Raw genomic sequence first — 19,394 nt, 5'->3', positions numbered from 1 at the left:
GGGTTTCAAGGGCGGGATCGCACGTGATGCGCAGAACCGCCGTCTGTGGCCTCGGTCGCTCCACCTTCCAGAGGAGCAACCGGAAGCTCACAACGGCTAACTCTTCGCTCGGGACCACCCGGCGGCGGGGCGGCGGGGCGGCGGGGCGGCGGGGCGGCGAGAAAGCCTTCAAACGGCGGGCGCGCACTGGACCCGCGCACGCGCGCTGGGGCTCGCTGCGCCCCTGTGACCCAGAATTCCACGGCCTCGGAAGGGACCATAGGCTATGCAGGAGGGGGGAGTCCGAGGGCGGCGCCTGCACCATTAAACGGGCCGGAAGTTCCGTTGAGTCTTTTGCCATGATCCGCCTCCCTTCTGTGAGGGGTGGAATGTTCCGACTCCTTAAGAGGCTGGGACGGCGGAGGCCTGACCTTTCTATTGTAGGTGTTGGGCGGTTGGCGGTGAGTTCCTCTAGAATGGTGGGCGGGCTGCAAGGGCCAGGGAGCCAGAGCTTTTCTAATTTCTCGAACGATGTCCTCGGGGAGCCTAACTGGAGGGCGGCGGGAGGCTGCGTCCACGCGGGCCTCGGGGCGGGCGCCGTGGCCTTGTGTCCGAGTTTGGGGGCCGAGGCCCGAGCACCGCGTGCGCCTTCGTCCGGCCGGGCAGCCGCCGTCTCGGGACCCCTGACCCCGGGCTCGCCGCTGGGAGTGAGCACCCCCCGAGAGAACTAGGTAAGCGGGGCTGCCTGCACCCTAGGGCGCGGAACGAGGTTCGTAGTGGGGCCGCGAGGGAGGCTTGCTCGGCTATCCTGATGATTCCGTAGGAAGTGCCGTCAGATGCGAGGACTGACGACTTCTACGCCTATCCGACCGCAGTCGCTGACACCTGATGCTTTATGTTACTGTAGCTGCCAGAGTCTGCCCTAAATGCACGTCCTAATCCTTGTTTCAGAGGGCAGACACACTCGCTTTTGGAGACGGGAGCGCAGCATCGCTACCCGAGGTTAAGAGCCAGTTTGGGTAAGGATTAATACGTATTGTAACTTAGCCGTGTCAGTCTTGCAACCTTAAATGCACTGATAACTGCCTGATGTCTTGTCATTGTTGTTGCTTTCATGCGTTTGACATAATTAGGCACTGCCTCGTTGCGTAACTGCAACGGTTAGGAGGTTGCGGCTCCTAGTTATGTCTAAACCGCATCTGTATTCAGAAGCGGATGCCTTAAGGCGGTTTTAGCGGAAGCCCAGGTCTCTGGGGCGGTACCGTGGTGAGGTGCTTGGCTGCTCTGATGAAATCACTAATAGGAAGTGCCGTCAGAAGCGATAACTGACGATAACCATTCCTGGCTGACTGCAGTCACGCGTCCTCACCAGTAGCTGGTGCCCAGGAGTAAGCTGGTCTGAACTGTGACCCGTGATCTCTCTTCACCCAGGTTGCAAGTTAGTGAAGGGTGGCCAGCGCGTGATCACTGACAGCTGAGGATGGGAGCCCAAGCGCTGGCCTGCTCCGAGGTAAGCTAGCTTTGGGCTCTGGAGAGGTTTGTGGTTGAGGAGGCCTAGCTGTTGAGTTGATTCATGTGAAGTTGCTACTGGACCAGATATGGGCAGTGTCGTCCGGCTGACCTAATACCTTGTGTCGGTGCAGCCCTTGAGCATTATTGAGAGAATATCTGAGAATGATTTTGGTTCGTGATGTCTGGACCAGACTGCAGAGCCCGCCCAGGAGTTCCTTTTGATGTCATGGCTGTATAGTCCTGAGCAAAGTGCTTATCTGCTCTGAGATGCTCTGAAAATTGACAGCCTTAGGTTTGTTTGCAATAACGTGACTGAACGGAGGTTAAAGCAATGGGAACTGCCTCCAGTTGCTTTTGGCATCTGCTCTGTGTCCATGGGTGCCTCATTCATCCCGCCAGGTTTTAAGCACTGAAGAGTGGGGTCGGCGCAGCAGAGTTCTAAAGCGGGCGGCAGTGGCAGCAGCACCGCAGCCCAAGAAAAGGTAAGATTTGGTCTGCACAATGACCACCCCCATGGTAGAATGGATAAGCAGCTAGTTTTGTTGAAATGGATTTGCAGAAAAGGATATCAAATGATGAAATCACCTAAAAAAGCTGGAATTACCGGCAGATTGTGTGGTGGTGAACCTACGGTTTTCTGAAGATATCTTTTAGGCTGTGAATGACTGTTCTTGGAGTATAAAGTAAGATTAACTGATACTTAGTTTCCTTGCAGGCTATGCTGCAGCAGGGGCAGAATTTGAAATCCAAAGGACCAGGGGCGGCCATCAACTTGGACCCTGAAAACCTAGGCTCCCACATTTGGTGTAGAAACACTCACCTTGTACTGAGTATCAGAGGGACATTCTCACCAACGAGAGAGCCAAGAAATGGATTTGGCAACCTTTTTCTGGGACCGCGCGGACTGGCACTTCTGGTGTCATTAAATTCATGAGTGTTCTTGTATCGTCCCTTAACCAAAAGGAGCTTTTGTACTTTTAAATATTGTATAAATGCGTTCTTGGGTGAGAGCCTGAGGTTTTTGAACTGGAAACTTCCAGAAATTTCTATCTCCATGCAGTTAACCATAAACTGTGTAATAAACGTATGGTCTTTGGTATTGGTTCTTACAAATGTGTATTTAAAGAAAAAGTCCAGTTTGATCACTGCTGACATATTAGCGGTCCAGGTGTTAGTACTTGTCACCTTCCCTTAAAGTAGGTCTAAGCTGTTCTCCCCTCTTGAGACTGGGGCAGAAATCCCAAAGCATTTTAAGGCGTCTGTAACACGTGAGGCCAGCCCCTGTCCCTCGGCTCTGTCTGCCCTTCTGCATAGCCTCCCTCTAGCTCCTGAAGCTCTACCCCACACCTGCCCAGACAGCAGCAGGCAAGGTCCCACCGTCTGGCTCTTCACCCACCCCCATCTTGCCGCCTTCCGCTGTGAAGGTCTTGGCTACCTTACCTGGCATGAGGCTGGAGGCGTGTCAGGCTGTGCTTCCCTAGCCCTCTGCCGTTTGCCTGAAGGGTTCTGGTTCACCAACACTGGGCACCCAGAATGATTTTCTCTAGCTCAAGAATGATTGGTTCCCAGTCTCCCTGGACTTGCTAATTGTGCCTGAAAGGGATGACTTCCCAACCCGTAGGCCTTGGGTAAGGGGAAGGTAGGGTGAAAACCTTCTCCCCTTGGGAACCTCCAGTTAATTTTTTTTCCCCTTCTCCCAGTTGTCTTGCTTGGAGGCACCTCATCTGTGTGGTCCTGGGTTTTCAGGAATGTGCTCAAAGTAGCGAGGATTACTCTGGGGACTCCATGGGGAAGGACTTTATGGGAAAATGGTCCTTTTAAAAGGAAGCAAGGCTCACTCTGGCCTGTACCCTAGGAACACTGACGCGTGTGGAGTTCCACTACTCTGCGGAGGTGCTGTGCGGTTTCTGAGTGGCATGCACTGTCTGCCCCAGGCTTCTAGGATGCCCTAAATAGTGAAGGGTATGGGGGGTGGCTGGTCTCGTGGCTAGGCCTCTGGGGTCACAGGCTGAAGGGTGAGCCTTGTAAATGGAGGCTGAGACCGGGAAGTTGGTCCCAAGGAGCCTGGGCGCCACAAGGAGGAGGCAGGTGCCACAAGGAGGAGGCAGACACCCCTCAGTCCAGATGGGGATGAGGCTCCTGGGGTCTCCGGCAGCCAGTCCCCTGCCCCAGCCTTCAGCCAGGAGCTAGAGATTCCGACCTGCCTTGATCAGGGGCACATCCAGCATCTGGATATTTGTAATTCAGGACTGGAAAATCCCGGGTTAGATGCAGAGCTGCCACCCACTACACTTCCTTTTCTGGGGGGGAAAGCTCTGACCGTTCACATTAACTCAAGCCTCCAGCATCCCCAGCCCCTACACGGCACCCACAAGTTGGGAAGCTGAGGGTTGGTTCCTCTTGAGCCAGGGATGACTGCTCAGGAGCCGAAAGGCAGATGTGGATTGACAAGGGGGTGATGGAGAGGACCAGAGAGGAATTACAGTCCTCCTTTCCTAGATGCTACCATCTGGCTTCCTGGGTCGGGGGAGGTGCTGCCAGGCCCATTCTGGATGGTGGCCTGCGACCCCGCTGGGAACGCCCGCCCTGCCCCAGCCATCCTACCCCAGCAGGACTCCCTGGAGAGGCCCCCACCTCCCTGTCACGTCTCAGATGCACCTATAGTCTCCCTGCCCTCCTGGTCCCCTCCAGGGTCCTCCTGGCCCACAGTCTCGTCCCGGGCCTCGTCCCCACTGCCCGGGCCCTCGCCCAGCTCCAGGATGGTGGGCAGGTGGCCCTGCTTGGGGGAGCGCTTGCGCAGGCTGAGCAGGAAGGGCTGGGGCAGTGAGAAGATGTCCACGTTGTTGCCCAGGTCGATCCACGTGACGCTGGGGAACTTACTGGGGTCCTTCAGGGCGTCAGTGAGGTCGCGCAGCAGGGCCCGCGTCAGCCGGTTGCCGTTGAGCGCCAGCGTGGTCAGCCGGGGCAGCGTGCTGAGTGCCGGCAGCAGCTGCAGGACCATGTCGTCCGTGAGGCCCGTGAAGCCCAGCTCCACGCTGTCCACCTGCTCCCCGCAGCGCTGCAGGTAGCCGGTCACCCGCTCCAGGTCACGGGGGGTCAGCGGGATGCCAGACAGGTCCACTGTGTTGTCCGGAGGGCTCCCGGCCAGGACTGCCTTGAGGCTGAAGGGGAGACGAGACGGCAGGGTTCAAGCGGGTGGGGCAGGTGTTTCTCCGGAGGCAGCCTCCACTCAGCCCTCTGCCCGCGGGGCAGAAACCAGGGGCCCCGGTCCCCTCGCACTGCCCTCATCTCAGCCTGGTTGCCCAGTGGGCAGCGCCTGGGGATCACAGGGCAAGGCCCAAGTGTTTCTGCAGTGACTAGGGGGACATTCTGGGGCCAACGCCGGGGTCTGCACTGGACTCCTTCCTTCCTACTTTTTTTTTTTTAAATTATTTATTTTTTATTTTGGCTGCACCGGGTCTTAGTTGCGGCACGCAGGATCTTTCGTTGCGGCAGGCGGGCTTCGTCCCTCATGCGACCCTTAGTTAGTTCCTTAACCTCTGCGCCTCTGTTATTTGCCTGAGAAATGAAGCCAACTGGGTACCACAGGGTTGTCATGTGAAATAATAAACGCAGTCAGAACGGCGCCCTGTGCAGGAGGGTGGCGGACGGCCGAGCTCCCTGCTCCCCCACGGGTGCCACAGATCTCGGAGGCCCCTCCTTCAAGACCATCTTCCCCGCCAGACAGAGGGTCCTTGGGGGGGCCCTCGGGACAGCAGGCGGGGGAGGGCGCAGGGGCCCCGAGCCTGGGTGGGCTGCTGTCCCCCCCCTTCCACTCCCTGCCGCCCGCCACCCCTCGCTCTTCTTTCTCACCACCCGCTCCCTTGCTCGGGGGCCCAGATCTCCCAGCTTCCAGATACCCCAGGCGAGCCCCGAGGCTCCAACCCTGGGAAGGACAGGGAGTTGGACGGGGCTCAGCACCTGTTACTGGCAGCAGCCCTGGGATCACAGCTTGGGCTTCCCGTCGGCCTCACAGGAGAAAAAACAGGCCAAGGGAAGAGCTCGGTAAGAGTCCCAGTGGAGGGAACACAAGTGCAAAGGCCCTGAGGCTGGCAGCGCTCAGCGTGTCTGTGAACCAGCAGGAAGGCCAGTGTGTGGGTGGGGGCGGGGACGGGGACCATCACTTGGGCCTGAGTGGGTTTCAGTCAGCGGGACGGGGAGGCGTCCGAGCAGTGAGGCTTCTGAACGAAGGATGGACTGAGCGCCCTGTGTGCCGGGGAGACAGGAGGGCCCTGGGCCCCAGCAGAGCTTACCCTCCCGCTTTTCCCGCCTCCAGAACTAGCGCACAAGCAGACAGAACTGCTCTGTCCCCGCATTTGGTCCCTGCCCTCAGCCCACTGGGAGCCCCGTTTGGCGACTTCCTCCCCCAGGGAAGGGGCCCTGAGGATCCATCTCCTCTCCTGCCTTGGGGGGCGGGGGGGGGGTGTCCAGCAGAAGGGAGGGGGGCCCAGAGCTCTTCTGCTCGGCGAGGGGGCTGGGCTTCCCCTCCCGTCTGTGGGACCTGGAGGAGGAGGCTGCGTGCCAGCAGGGCCCTGACAGAGCCTTCAGGACACCGGCCACTCCGCTCCGTGATTCGCAAGCAGTTCCCCTCTGCTTCTTTCTGCCATGCTGTTCTGGCCCCCAGGTCCTGTGTCCCAGTGTCCCCTCTGCCCCCAGGGTGCAGGGGGCCACACGAGCCCTGAGGGTCCTCACTGCTGTACGCCAGGGACATGGCTGGGGTCTGGGTCCCCCTGGGAGACATCAGGAGGGCTGGGGGGAGGGGGTGGGGCGAGTGCCCGCATTCAGCGCACCAGGATCAGAAACCCCTCTTGTCCCCCTCCCCAGCATCAGAACGGGCGCGCACCCCCAGATCCCACCACACAGCGGGGCCCAGCCGCCAGCATCTCCCAGGGCTCCTGCCCACCTGGAATGCCCACTCTACCTGCCACTTTCCCCCGGCCCCCAGCCCTTCACTTCATCTTCTCCAAGCAGCTCTTGCCTTCTCCCCACGTCCCCGGGACGGGGTGCTGTCCCCTCAACGCCCGGCCCAGCACAGCTGGCTTTGAGCTGCCCTTGTAGGAGGCGGCTGGGCGGCGGCAGGGGAGACCCGCCTCAGGTGACCGCGACTCACCAGGCCTGTGGCTTCCTCTTCACCAGCCCGCGATGGCGCCTCCACTGGGAATGGGGGCTGAGGTGGTAGGTCAGCTGCCGGCACAGCTTCTCCATGGCGCCCAACGCGTCGCCCTCCTGCAGAGGAAGCCACAGGTCCCTGAGCCGATGGAGCAGGCAGGGAGCCCAGGCCCCCACCTCCAGCTTCCTGCCTCTGCGGGACCAGCACGGACCCCAGGCCGAGCTGGGGAGGCCTGCTGTGCGGGCCCAAGGTGGCCGCCCTGAGCAGGGAGCAGGGGTTGCAAACTCATCTGCACGATGGTTTTAGTTTCTGTGAATTCGTTGCTATCATTGAAAAACCTGAGATGTCTATACCAGTCTGGATTCCAGGTGATCTGACAGTTGATCCCTTAGCCTGACAAATACCCACTGGGTACCTCCTAGGTGCCGGGCACTTGCTCTAGAAGCTGGGGATTCAACCACAAGCAAACGTCCTTGCTCGCGTATTCCACACAGCAAAGGGGACAATACTTTACCACGTCTCTTCTGCCCACGTCAACGGTGGGAAAATAAAAGAATGAGGTGCTAAGTGGTTCCCGGCCCAGTTCATTCATCTTCGTTACCTGTCTGGCCCACCAGCATTTGACCTTGAGACCCTGGGTGTTATGGCCTGAATTGTGTCCCCCCAAATTCTTAAATTGAAGTCCTCATCCCCAATACCTCAGAATGCGGCTCTATTTGGAAACTGGGCCTCTAAAGAGTAATTAAGGTAAAATGAGATCACTGCGGTGGGCCCTAATCCTATACGACTGGTGTCCTCATGAGACGAGATCAGGACACAGACATGTACAGAGGGGAGACCATATGAGCACACAGGGGGAAGACGGCCGTCTACACGCCAAGGAGAGACGCCTCGGAAGAAACCAACCCTGCCGACGCCTTGATCTTGGACTTCCAGACTCCAGAACTGTGAGGAAATACATTTCTGTTGTTTAAGTGGTACTTTTGTCACGGCAGCCCCAGCAAACAAATACGCTGGGTTAAAGGATGCAGCAGAGAGATTTTAGAGGCTCCAACTCTGTCCCAAGGGGAGTCAATTCAACAAAGAGGAGTCCCCGAGGCCTGGGAGACTGAGTGGCCCAGAGCGTGTGCTCCCACCAGATGGTCCAGTGCCAAGGGCCAAGGCCAGGAAGTGCCAGGCACGGATGCAAACCCACTTGCAGACAGCAACGCGATGTGTTAAGGCCAACCATGAGCCAGGGGCCAGTGCCCAGCAGGGCGCCTGGCACAGAGCGGCTGCTCAGCAAAGGCCGGCTTGATTATTACCACTATCATCAACACTCTGCTAGTGCTGTCCCCCCTCATCTGCTGTTTGGCTTTCCCAGGTTTCAGGTTACCTGTGGTCAACCTCGGTCCGAAAATATCAAGTGGAAACTTCCAGAAATAAACTCAGAAGTTTAAAATTGTGCGCCATTCTGAGTAGCGTGATGAAGTTGCGTGGTGTCCCACTCCCTCCCGCCTGGGACATAAATCATCCCTTTGTACAGTGCATTATCGCTGTATATGTTACCTGCCCTTTAGTATAGGAAAAACAGTGTTTTTAGGGTTTGGTACTATCTGCGGTTTCAGGCATCCCATGAAGGTCTTGGAACGTATCCCAAGGGTCACTGTGCTGGCCGGGGTGAAGGCCAACTTTGAAGGCCAAAGGGAGAAGGGGAGGGGCTGGCACATCTCGAGCTGAGGGTCTGCACCCAGGACCCCTGCATGCTGGAATCACCCAGAGCTTTAGACAACACTGCTGCCTGGGCCACCCCGCAGCGATGGGTGGGCAGCTCGGGCTCGGGGACTTTTAACAGCTCCCCTGGTGATTCCCCTGTGCTGCCAGGTGGACACACTTTAAAGACAAGAAGGACCAGTGGGTGGGATGTGGTGGTCTGCCCGGCATCACCCCTGCGACCATCCGGGACAGAACGTGGCCAGTCTCCCACAGCACCCGTTCCAAAGCCGAGGAATGAGCTCCTGGCCCTAAACCTAACCTCCCGCAGGGGTTCCAAGATCAGGGGCCACGGACTCTCCCTCCGCCCTCCGGGCCCGGAAGGAAGAAACAGGAAAAGAGGCGGCAAAGCAGCCGCCGCAGTGCGCCGACACTGCCACCAGGGGGCAGCCGCGCGCAGGGCGAGACCCCCAACCTGAGCCTGTTTCCTCATTTACTAAACAGGGACGGAAGATGTGGTCACTTAACAGCGGACCTGAGACCAAACGTGAGCTAATGTCCTCAGAAGTGAGAGCCCCTCCGCTTGTCTGGACTAAAGAAACACAGCTAACCTTTACCGAGTTATATTACCTACTATGCGCTGGGCACTAACTCATAGCCATCCCATGAAACAGGGGCCCCTATAATCCCGCTTGACAAATGCGGGAACGGAGGCACCAAGAAGTGGAGGGGATGGCAGGCCACGCGACGTGGAGGATGGCATCAGGATCCAAACCCTGCAGTCGCTCTGAGGCTGGGCTCTGCTCTGTCCTTGAGGGATGAATCTTTTGCGAAGGTTGGTTCAAGTAGCTTCTATTGTTTGCAACTAGAAAAGCCTCAAGCAAGCCCACCCACGTTTTCCCAACTCCATCACTTTTGGAAGCCCCCTCCAGGCCTCCTCCTACAGGAAGAGCACTAAGCAGGAGTCGCCCAGCGTGGAGGACGAGGAAGGAAGGGGAGGAAGGAGGCGAAGGAGGAGGATGCTGGCCCCTCTCCTCTTACTCGGAAAGCCGTGGGACCCAGCAGCGCTTTTGTGGGACCACACCGCACTCCCAAGCCACAGCTGACTGGTCCAGAGGCGGACCCTGTGGGATTCCCGACTTGGGACAAGACTCCTTGGGGGCTGAACACTGACAAGTCAACTCAGGAGCCCCGGGCAGCCATGAGGTGTGGGTAGGGGGTGGGTGGGGAGTGAGGCCGGGTGGAGCAGAGGGAGGGCGGCAGGTGTCTGTGCTGTTTGGGGTTCTAGTGCCTCTTTCAAGCTTGGCTGCCACCGGGAAGGATTAAGTCCTCTTCCTGGCTCAAGGCAGGCCGCGGGGGCTTCTGTTGCTTGCAACAGAGGAGGCTGCAAGGAGGCTGCGGAATCTGCAGCTTTCCCTCCCACCCGTGGAGAAGGAAGGAGGGGGAGGGGCTGTGGCGCAAGTCGGGTACACTGGGCACCGGCCCAGCGCCGCTGACCGCGGACCTTGGAGAAGACCCTGCCTGAGGGACTCACTGACCCGTCAGGAGAGAGGCCCACGGCAGACCTGCAGGCCCCTCCGGGCCAGGTCACGGTGTCCCTCCGACGCCCCCTGCCGTCTTCAACCCCCCACCCCAAGAACTGCAGCAAGCACAGCCCCGACCGCTCTGCACCCAAGGCTTCCTCACTCGGTCATCAGACACGACTGCCCTGTCTACTGCACCCTGGACGCTGCTCTAGATCCGGAGACTGTGCTGGGTTTTTTGTTCACTCCCCACCCCGTTCTCTGTGCTGGGAAGGCTGAGCTCTTACAGACGGCACCACCTGGCCCTCTTGCTCCTGGCTGTCAGTGGGACTCAGCTAACGGGAGGGAGGTCAGAGGGCAGGAGAGAAAGGCCCAGGATTAACTCTTCTCACTCTCACCCTGCTTTAGCCAGCCTCCAAGTCGGCCCCCACGGACGCTGGCCTCCTGGCAGGGTACAGCCTCCTTCCACACTGCGTTAGGGCTGATTGGGTAATCAATACGCTACGTCAGCAGGGACAGTATGTGACGTCTGAGGCTGGCTCATAGAAGACACTGTGCTTCTCCCTTGCTCTCGGGGATCACCCCCTCTGGGATAAGCCAGCTGCCCTGAAGCGAGGAAGCTCAAGCAGTCCTGTGGACCGGCCACGGGGCTCGGAGCTGAGGCTTCCCACCAGCAGCCATGGGGTATGCTACCCTGCGAGTCCCCGTCGAGCCACCAGGACTCGCAGCCTGGGCCAATGTCCTGAGCCCCTAACTAGAACCCCCCGCCTGTGCTGCTCCTGAATTCCCGACCTGCAGAGATGGTTCAACGATGAATGTCTGTTGTTTTAAGCCACCATACTTTGGGGTGACTTGCTATGCAGCAATAGAAAATACAATAAAATATAAAAGAAGAAAAAAAACACAAGGTGGCTCTGGGAGAGCTCCTCAGCAAATCACTAAGCACACACCCTCATTTTAGTGTCTGCTGGTGGGAAGCCTGATGGTGGACATGATGGGACAGACGTGCTGGGTGGGAAGGAAAGTCCCTAAAACTTCCCGCTACGTTATCCGCGCTGATAGGGGGATTTGTTCTAGGTGATTTAGGGACACGCAGGCGGAAATGTCCAGGAGCGGGGAGACTTTTGAGTCTAAAGCCAGGCTGCAGATACAGACTTGGGATTCATCAATACCCAATCAGGGGCGGGATGGGGTTTTGCCTCTTCCCCCTTCTGCGGGCAGGCACAGACCCAGCCCTTCCTAGGGTCTCGGCCCACACCCTGCTGCGGTACAGGAGGGGGTTTCTGGTAGGTTGAGAAAATAGGACTCATTCGAGGTGGTCATCTTAGCAGTGAGAAGGATTATTTGTCTTGTGGATGCTTCACCAGGAGTTGGACCAGAAAGGGCTACTTTCTTCGTCCCATCTCACAGCTAAGGGAGATCCCGCCCCCCCGCCCCCCTTTTGTCTACAACCTCTCGGCACACACTTGGGCTGATCTGAAATTCTCAGATGAAAGAGGTCCGAGCAGCAAGGCCTGGCTAGCCCTGAGCCAGCTCACATGGGGGTGGGTGTGTGTGTGTGCAGGGGCCGCCCCCATCATCAGCTTGGGGACCCCAGAGCCAGGATCTCCCACCCATGCCTCAACCTCAGCTGGGAGAGTCCTCCAGAGGGCCTCTCCTGCCATGTGGCCTTGGGTACGGGTAGGGGACTGGCCAGGCCCTGGGCCTCCAGCAGGGTGGACCCCGCTCTGGCTGCCTCTGGAAATCTGGGTTGGAGATCAGCCTGTTGATTTCCAAGACTCTGAGTCCACAGGGGCTGGGCCTGAGGCCGTGGCTTTCTTGCTTCTGTGTCCCACAGCTGACCTGCTAAGTCTGAGCACCCTGCCTGGCATGTGGTCAGTGCCCACAGACTGGTTACACCTCGGCTTCTGGGCATGAGGCTCTCGGCCGTGCCAGGCACACGCCCATGCTTCCTGTAAGTCATCTCACTGAGCTCTCGAAACAGCTTTATAGGGGAGGGTATGGCTATGTCCACATTCGAGTTGAGGAAAACAAAGTTCAGCTAATGAAGTGACCTGAGAAGGTTACACCTGTGCGATGGACGGAATGTTTGTCCCCCCTCCGCCCCCAGTTCATATGTTGAACCCCAATCCCAACGTGATGGTGTCTGGAGGGAGGGCCTTTGGGAGGTGATTAGGATCGGATGAGGCCATGAGGGTTATCGGAAGAGACCAGAGAGCTAGCTCCCCTCCTTTCTGCCACGTGAGGCCACAAGGAGAAGGTGGCCGTCTGCAGACCACAAAGAGCGTCCTCACCGGAACCTGACCGGGCCGGCACCCTGATCTCAGCCCTCCAGCCCCACAACTGTGAGAGGTAAGTGTCTGTTGTTTATTAGCCACCCAGTCAATGGTAATTTGAGGTAGGAGCCTGAGCAAAACCACTTGTGAATGGCCCTCTAGCCCTCCCCAGTGGAGGGGACACATGACAGTGCAGGACCCCTTGGCCTCAGCCCGCAGCCCCTTAGCCCTGTCCTGTTTCCTGGGGTCGACGTGGGCAGTTGGCCACCTGCAGACCCGCCTGCGTGGAGGGAGGGGGGCACTGGAGCTGCCCCCAAACAGGCCCCTCCTCCCCAGCCCAGCCCCGGTCTTGCGAGCCCCACGGAGCACTGATGGCCCAGAGATCCAGCACCTGAGCGCTGGCCTGCCCTGCCCAGCACTGGGGCCCAAACGCTGGGGTTCTCACCTGGGCCGCAACCTTTCTCAGATCGCTTCATCACCTGTATTTCGTCTTCCTCAACTCTAAGATGGGCATAAAAAACAGTCCTCTCCTATTGAGCTGCTCTGAGTGCCCTGTCATCTGTCACTCCTCTCACCTGTGGGCAACTAAATCCATGCTCTGGAAAGGGCAGGGGTCTGGCACCCACAGGGCCTCCTACGGCCTGGTCTCAGCTCCGCAGGCGAGCCAGGTATACCCTGAATGAGAAGCGGGCGGTTCCAGCCGCAGCCGGTCCCCCGTGGCTCCTGCACCAGCTCCTCGTCCCCAGGCCTGGGGGCTCCCAGTCCGCCGACGCTCATTGCTGTCACACGTCTGAGCCCAGCACCCCTGCCTCTTGCGGTATCCCTCCACCAACCCACCCCACACCTGCCCCGATGGGCTCCCAGCCATCCATGGCCAGGCCTCCACCTTGAAGTCTTGACACCAGGCAGTCCAGAGAGAAGCCAGAGAGAAGGCCCTAGACAAAGCCCCAGATGGAGGTGCCACCCCAGAGCAAGGTTCCAGCCCCTGGGTGCCCGGGCCAGGTGTGGGGTGGGCTTGGGAACCGCCCCTCGCCCCGATCCTAGGTCCTGCTCTGAAGTGGAGGCCGCCCCAGGCACTCCTCCATCCTGCTCTGGCTTCCTGCCCCTTCCTTCCTGCTGCAAGGAAGTGCATCTCTTGGAAGCTGCTGGAAATTGAGGGATGGGAGAGAAGAAACCAAAACAAGAGAGAAAAGCCCAAGTGTGGAGCTGCCCTGCCCTGGCTCTCCTGTCCCTGCCTGGGTCCCAGCCTGGACTGTGGAGCCAGCGGGAAGAGGGGCAGATCGCCTAGACCCAGAGGGGCTGGGCAACGCCCGCGGAGCCTGGAGAGCCTCGGAGCCAGGCAGGAAGTGGACAGGAGTGAAGTGGGTGGGTGTCAGATGACACTCGGCCTCAGAGAGGAGGACAAGTGGGCGTAGTGGGGACTGCGGCAAACAGAGCGGCATGTAGGGCCACGGCTACATTTGCTCACACAGCGCCTTTGTGCAAAGAAGACAAAGCCCATCTCTAGGTGGACACAGTCTCGCACCCGTGTCCCCGGCTGGTGGGCAGAGAGAGGGCTGGACCAAGCTGTCTCCTGCCTCCCCGACCCCTGCCACCTCTGTGTACACATCTTTGTGCAGGGTACAGCCTACACAACCGTACCTGGCGGCTCTGGCCCCATGTGACAGGGGTGGCTACTCAGCTCCAGGCCTGTAGAAATGAGCAGCTTCCCATTTTTCAAGGGCAGCTAATATGGGGATTGTGTGAAATACTGTGAGGTTTACATGTGGGCAATGAATCCAGATTTACTGCAGCCCGTGGGTCAGACAAGGCCAGTGCTGATGGTGCTGTAGGCAGCCTCCGCCGTGGGTGCTGGGCCTCAGGGCGGGGTGGGCACCTCAGGTGCTGCACGAGGGGCCCAGGCAGCGCTGACCAGCCCCCCTCGGGCACCAGGCTGCTCCGCCCAGGAAGCTCCCCCCTTACACCCCGGAGCTCGCTGGCTCAGACCACGGCCACCCTACCGGCTTGGGACAGTGGATGTAGCGTGCCAGGCTGATGATGAGGTCGTGTGTGATGGGGTCCACCAGGTTCCTGAAGCTGGCGTAGCGGTACAGGACGTCATCCAGCGAGGTCGACTCCATGCCTAGGTCCTGCAAGAGGGAAGAAGGCCCAGAGGTCAGCGAGGCCCCACCCTACCCTGGAGCCCCGCCCAACATGCCCAGAGTACCCCCTGGCCAGGGAGGAGACCCCTCCAAAGAGGTTTCCCATCCCACACGGAAGCATTTACAGAAATTCCCCCGGGGGCCAGACAAGCCCCTGCAGAGACGGCCCTCCCCAGATAGCCCCCCAGCCTTTGCCTCTCCAGCTCCCCCGAGGATGAAGCCAAGGGTGGTGGACCACAGCGCTGGTTGCTGCTTCTCCACCTGGGACGAAACTTGGAAACGGCGTGATAGTAAAACTCCCGTGCTTTGTGACAGGACCACGTATTGATATTTATGTGCTTTCTTTTTGCTTCTGAGGTCATTTTTACTGCTCCTTCTGTGAAGGACCCCGCCTTGGTGTTCCTTTGCCTTGTGGGGGGGGGGGGTGGGTCTCTGAGTTGTGGGGTTGAAAGGAGAAGCTGGCAGGCACCCAGAAGAAAACCCCACCAGCCCTCCCCCTAAGAAAGGGTGTCAAGTGAGGTCCTCGTAACAGGAGGGGCGGGAGCACAGAGGCAAGGGGCACGGAGTGGGCGGGGGCCATGGCAGAAACCTCTGGGGCAGAGGCTCCCCAAGCCTGGGGAGAGACAAGGGCTGGGAGCATCTGCAGAGACCCCTGTCCGCCAGCAAGAGACCCCACGGGCTTGGCCAAGAGCAGCGACCAGTCTGGGTCCTAACCCCCAGGGCCTCGCTCCAAATGTTCTGGACTGTACAAGACCCGAAGATTCTTGTCCAACCCCAGGAAAGGGGCAGGCCCCCCAGACACGGCTAAGCTTGAATTTCCCACCAGCCAAGCTGGCGGGGGCTTCAAACAGAGTTAATTGCTTTAGAGAAGTAAAGGAAGATGGTTTTCTACCCCAGGGTGTTGGACTAAACTTTGTGCCCTCTGTCTGTGGAAGAGCTTGGGTGTGGCTTCTGACTCTTCTCAAACCCCCTCCCCAGTTTCTGTTGTCCTCGGCGAGAGCTGTGGGTCCCTCCTAGCTTGGGGCCTTGCACAGAGCAGAGAGGAACAAGGACATTCCGATCTGAGGACTGCCTCACCCTAGGTACCCTGGGCCCCCAAGCCGTATGTGGAGCTGCCCCATCACCTCCCAGAGAAGGAAGGCTCCCAGCCTGGGTTGCCATGGTCCAGCGACCTGCGGACAGGAATGTGTGGTGACAGGTGAGTCCCAGCTGGGGTTTGCTCCCTTGTCATTTCGGTGAGTTATCCTGAACTTTTCTAAATACCTTCCCCATGTGATTCTTAGAAATCCCTGAAAGCAAGTAGGCTGGGTATCGTTATTCCCAATTTACAGATGAAGAAGCTAAGGTTCAGAGCAGCTGACTTTTTTTTTAACCGTCAGAATTTCAGGAATGGAATGTACGACTGGTGACTACAGTTAGCACAGCTGTGTGGTATATTTGAGAGTTGTGAGGAGAGTAGATTCTAAAAACTCTCATCACAAGGAAGAAAACATGTTTTCAAACTATATGAGGTGATGAATGTTAACTAAACTTATTGTGGTAATTATTTTGCAATATTTGTAAGTCAAGAAAATATGCTGTACACCTTAAACTTAGTGCCAAGTCAATTATATCTCAGTAACACAGAAAGAAAAATCAATTGCATGCAATAAAGATGTTAACAAAAAAAAAGAATTTGAGGAATGGTAGGGGTGGGCTTCCACGTGGGCCTGGGGCCTGTCTTGGGAGGATCTGCCTTGTCTGCCCCTGGGGTGAGCTGGGCAGCAAGCAGGCTGGAGGGCGGGGACGCTGCCCTGTGGTTTGGCCGCTGACATTTCTAAGAGCAAAGAAAGGGCTTTGCTGGGGTACCTGGCGGGGCCGTGCTCTCTGCCCCATGGGGAGCCTCGCGAGCCCGGGCCCTAGCAGGGTCCCCCCCCGCCGCCCCCCGCAATGGTTCCGGGAGCTCTGCCCCCACCTCCCTGTTGGAAGAAATGGGTCTCGAGCGCCATCAAGGACACAACGGGCCAGCCTTGGGCTGTTTCTGTTCGGCAGGAATGAGCCTCAGAGGCAGCGGCCGTGCCCGGCGCCAGGTTCTCTGGCTGCGGAGATAATTGACACGGTCTGGCGTGGACGCGGTGAGGGAGGCGCCGGATCAGGGTGCGGACAGGTCCCATCCTGCCGTGGACCCGTCCCCACCCTGCTTGTCTAGCCCCTCAGCCTCCCGGGAGGCGTCGGGGCAAGCTACCTGTGTCACTGCGTCTCAGCCTCCTCGTATGTAAAATGGGGACGGTGACCCGCGTCACAGGTGGGCGAGGGACATAAACCTAGTAACACAAGGTAACGCCTCCGCAGGGAAGAGAATCACCAGCTGAGCTCCCCTCCCCCTTCGGTGCCCCCCCCAACCCCCGCCACGTGCAGAGGTTCTTAGCCTCTTTTTGGATACCAGGCCCATTTGAGAACGTGACAAAAGCCATGCCCTCTCTGTCCAGAAAAGCCCGGGAGCCGGGGCAGGACAGGGAGCCTGGCGCAGTCCACGCCGGCCTCACGGTCAGCAGGGCGTGCCGGGGCCGTGGGGACGCTAATTGTCACCAAGCAAAGTGCAAACTCCGGCGCCGCCCTCTGTGTGGCAGGAGAGGCTGGGAATACAGGAAGCGGAATTCAGACTGTCAATTCGTGGACGAGGGACCTCTTCCCCCTTGGGGTCCGTTTCCCCATCTGTGAAATGGGCAAACGGACACTCGTAGTTACTGAGCCGTGTCCCAAGACCCTGGGGCTGATGACGACAGGAGAGAGGCCAGAAGAGTCAGCAAGGCTTTGGGCCCAGCTCTCCGCAGAACAGCTCTCTGGCTGCCCTTCGGGGTTTTTTTTGTTTGTTTTTGTTTTTTAAAGTAGTTCTTTTGCCAGAGAAGTTTGAAACCCCCAGACTGGACGGCTGCTTGGGCTTCTTGGGTTCCTACCAGCCCTGCCCCGTCCTCCCACTCACCTCCTTTCCAGGCCAGTAGAGGCCATCCCATCCTGGAGGGACCAAGAAAACCCTAGCTGCTAACCCAGGACGCTGGGGCAGGTGTGGGAAGGCGTAAACTGCCCTTCCCCAGCCCCCCGCCCCCCTGCCACGTCCCGCCCTGCATGTCCCACCCTCCCTGTCAGTCTGGGCACCCAGCCTGCTGACAGTGGGTCCCTCTCTCCATGCTGCTGCTGTTGTCTGGGTCATGGAATTGTGGCTGGGGAGGGGGCAGAGGGTGGGAGGAAGGGAGGGGGTAGGGAGGCGGTCTCCCCAGGAAGGCAGATGTGGCTCTGCTCCCGTGCTCTGGGTAAGTTACGTGTGAGTCATGGCCACCGCCCGCCCTGTGAATTCCAGCTGGGGTGGGGCTCCCGGAGGTCCCAGGGCTCCGGGTTACAAGAAGCTGCAACAGGGAGACCCAGATGGGGGCCTGACAGACGCTGCTGCACTTTTATCGCTTTATTCCTTTACTTCGACCCCACCTAGGCCCCCGGAACGCTTGTGCGGCTTTCAGACACCTCACATGTCCTGAGGGCCTCGGGCCACGTCTGGCGTCCTTGGTGTCCTCTCCGTGTCACCCACACTGGGGACAAATGTGTCATGACTGCACTGACAGTGCTACCGGCCCTGCCCACCAGGGACCTCAATGCTCCGCTCTGCCCTGGCTGCCTGTCGGGGTGCGGGACTGAGGGGGGCGGAAGAGCCAAATCCACGTGCGGCCCCTCCAGGCTGCCCCGGGCGACTGCTTTGGCCTTGGAGGGCCTGGCCTGCCTTGCAAATACCAGGCACTGAGGAGACTACGAGCTTCCTCACTACGAATCTAAATGGTACCATCTCTAGGACCTGTGCGTGTGGACGGTTCCCGATCAGAAAACCTGCGAACATCAGCGCCTGAGTCACTGCTTTGGGCAGCTTGGCACGGAGAGTGTCGCTGGCCTGCGACCAAGGGGGTGAACGGCAAGCATGTGTCCCCTCGAAGAAGTGGGGCTCCCACGTTACTGAAGCTGAAAGAACCAGGTTTGGGGACTCACTCCAGTGGGAAGAGTGAGGGGTACGGCTTTCCAAAAAGCGAGCAGAGATTCACAGTATTTCTCAAAGTGTGAAGGGGGTCCTCAAGACCCTTTCAGGGCCTCTGTGAGGGCCTCTTTTCCAATGACACAGCAGCATGATGCTACATTTTCTTTGTAGACTTCAACCAGAACAACCTACTGCAAGACAGCGAATGCAGAAGCAGTGGGTGTGAGAATCCAGCTGTCTTCTACTAAGCCAGCCACACACGAAAGGGAGTCACAAAACTATGAAACAGTGCCACTCTTCTCACTATACTTTTTCTTTTGGAAAATATAGTTATTTTCACAAAGATTTCTTTCACATTGCAAGCTTATTAACTTTAAATGGATGAATAAATAAATCTTTAAAATATTTTTGTTTTGATTTCTTATACAGCAGATAGCATTTATAAGATATGACCCACATAGCGAAAACCTCTTTGAGGTCCTCAATAATTTAGAGTATAAAGGTTCCTCAAAAAATGAAAAACAGAACTACCATACAATCCAGCAATCCCACTTCTGGGTATATATCCAAAGGAAATGAAAACGTACTATCAAAGAGATATCTCCACTCCCATGTTCACTGCAGCATTATTCACAATAGCCAAGACACGGCGACAACCTAAGTGCCCATCAACCTATGACTGGATATAGCGGTTGTGGTCTATATACACAATGGAATTCTCTTCAGCCGCGAGAAAGAAGGAAATCCTGCCATTTGCAACAACGTGGATAGACCTTGAGGACATTATGCTCAGTGAGATAAGTCAGAGAAAGACAAATACTGTATGATTTCACTTATATGTGGGACCTAAGAAGAACAGAACTCTGAAAAACAGAGTGGATTGGGGCTGGGGGGTAGGGGAATGGGAGACGGTGTTTAAAGGTACATACTTGCAACTAGAAGAAAAATAAGTCCTGGAGACTAATACACAGTACAACTATGAAAGACAACAAAACTTTTGTTAGCAACACTAGAAGAAATGATATTTATGTGACAAGACAGGGGTGTTGGCTAACGCTATAATGGCAACCATATTGCAATATAAATGTATCAAGTCAATACATTGTGGGCCTTAAACAATGTTAT

At 57.7% G+C, this 19,394-nt stretch overlaps 1 protein-coding gene, 1 long non-coding RNA gene and 3 other non-coding genes across 8 annotated transcripts in view; 4 read left to right on the top strand and 1 right to left on the bottom strand.

Moving 5' to 3' along the window:
- Window positions 1-364: 364 nt before the first annotated feature.
- LOC132355582 (uncharacterized) lies at window positions 365-2,590 on the top strand. Of its 4 annotated transcripts, none has more exons than XR_009499660.1 (5): window positions 365-440; window positions 931-998; window positions 1,411-1,489; window positions 1,891-1,973; window positions 2,207-2,590. It is a non-coding gene; the product is annotated as an uncharacterized LOC132355582 (long non-coding RNA). The 4 variants fall into 4 exon arrangements; XR_009499662.1 differs by having other exon boundaries at window positions 397-419; XR_009499661.1 differs by having other exon boundaries at window positions 404-710; window positions 887-998.
- LOC132356254 (small nucleolar RNA SNORD49) lies at window positions 784-850 on the top strand. The gene has a single exon (XR_009499779.1). It is a non-coding gene; the product is annotated as a small nucleolar RNA SNORD49 (small nucleolar RNA).
- LOC132356253 (small nucleolar RNA SNORD49) lies at window positions 1,260-1,330 on the top strand. The gene has a single exon (XR_009499778.1). It is a non-coding gene; the product is annotated as a small nucleolar RNA SNORD49 (small nucleolar RNA).
- On the top strand, window positions 2,062-2,134 carry LOC132356271 (small nucleolar RNA SNORD65). Its single transcript, XR_009499795.1, has one exon. It is a non-coding gene; the product is annotated as a small nucleolar RNA SNORD65 (small nucleolar RNA).
- The window catches only part of LRRC75A (leucine rich repeat containing 75A), a 35,802-nt gene continuing 18,991 nt past the window's right edge, over window positions 2,584-19,394 (bottom strand). The window contains exons 2-4 of the mRNA XM_059908006.1: window positions 14,132-14,260; window positions 6,641-6,756; window positions 2,584-4,652 (exon numbers count right to left, since the gene is read on the bottom strand). Coding sequence (XP_059763989.1) covers window positions 4,133-4,652; window positions 6,641-6,756; window positions 14,132-14,260 — 765 coding nt within the window. The 3' untranslated portion in view covers window positions 2,584-4,132. The remainder of the gene's footprint in view (window positions 4,653-6,640; window positions 6,757-14,131; window positions 14,261-19,394) is intronic.

This window comes from Balaenoptera ricei, chromosome 20 (assembly GCF_028023285.1).
Source record: "Balaenoptera ricei isolate mBalRic1 chromosome 20, mBalRic1.hap2, whole genome shotgun sequence".
Taxonomy (NCBI): domain Eukaryota; kingdom Metazoa; phylum Chordata; class Mammalia; order Artiodactyla; family Balaenopteridae; genus Balaenoptera; species Balaenoptera ricei.
The sequence above is the reverse complement of the archived record's forward strand: the minus strand, read 5'-3'. Positions and strand labels throughout refer to the sequence as shown.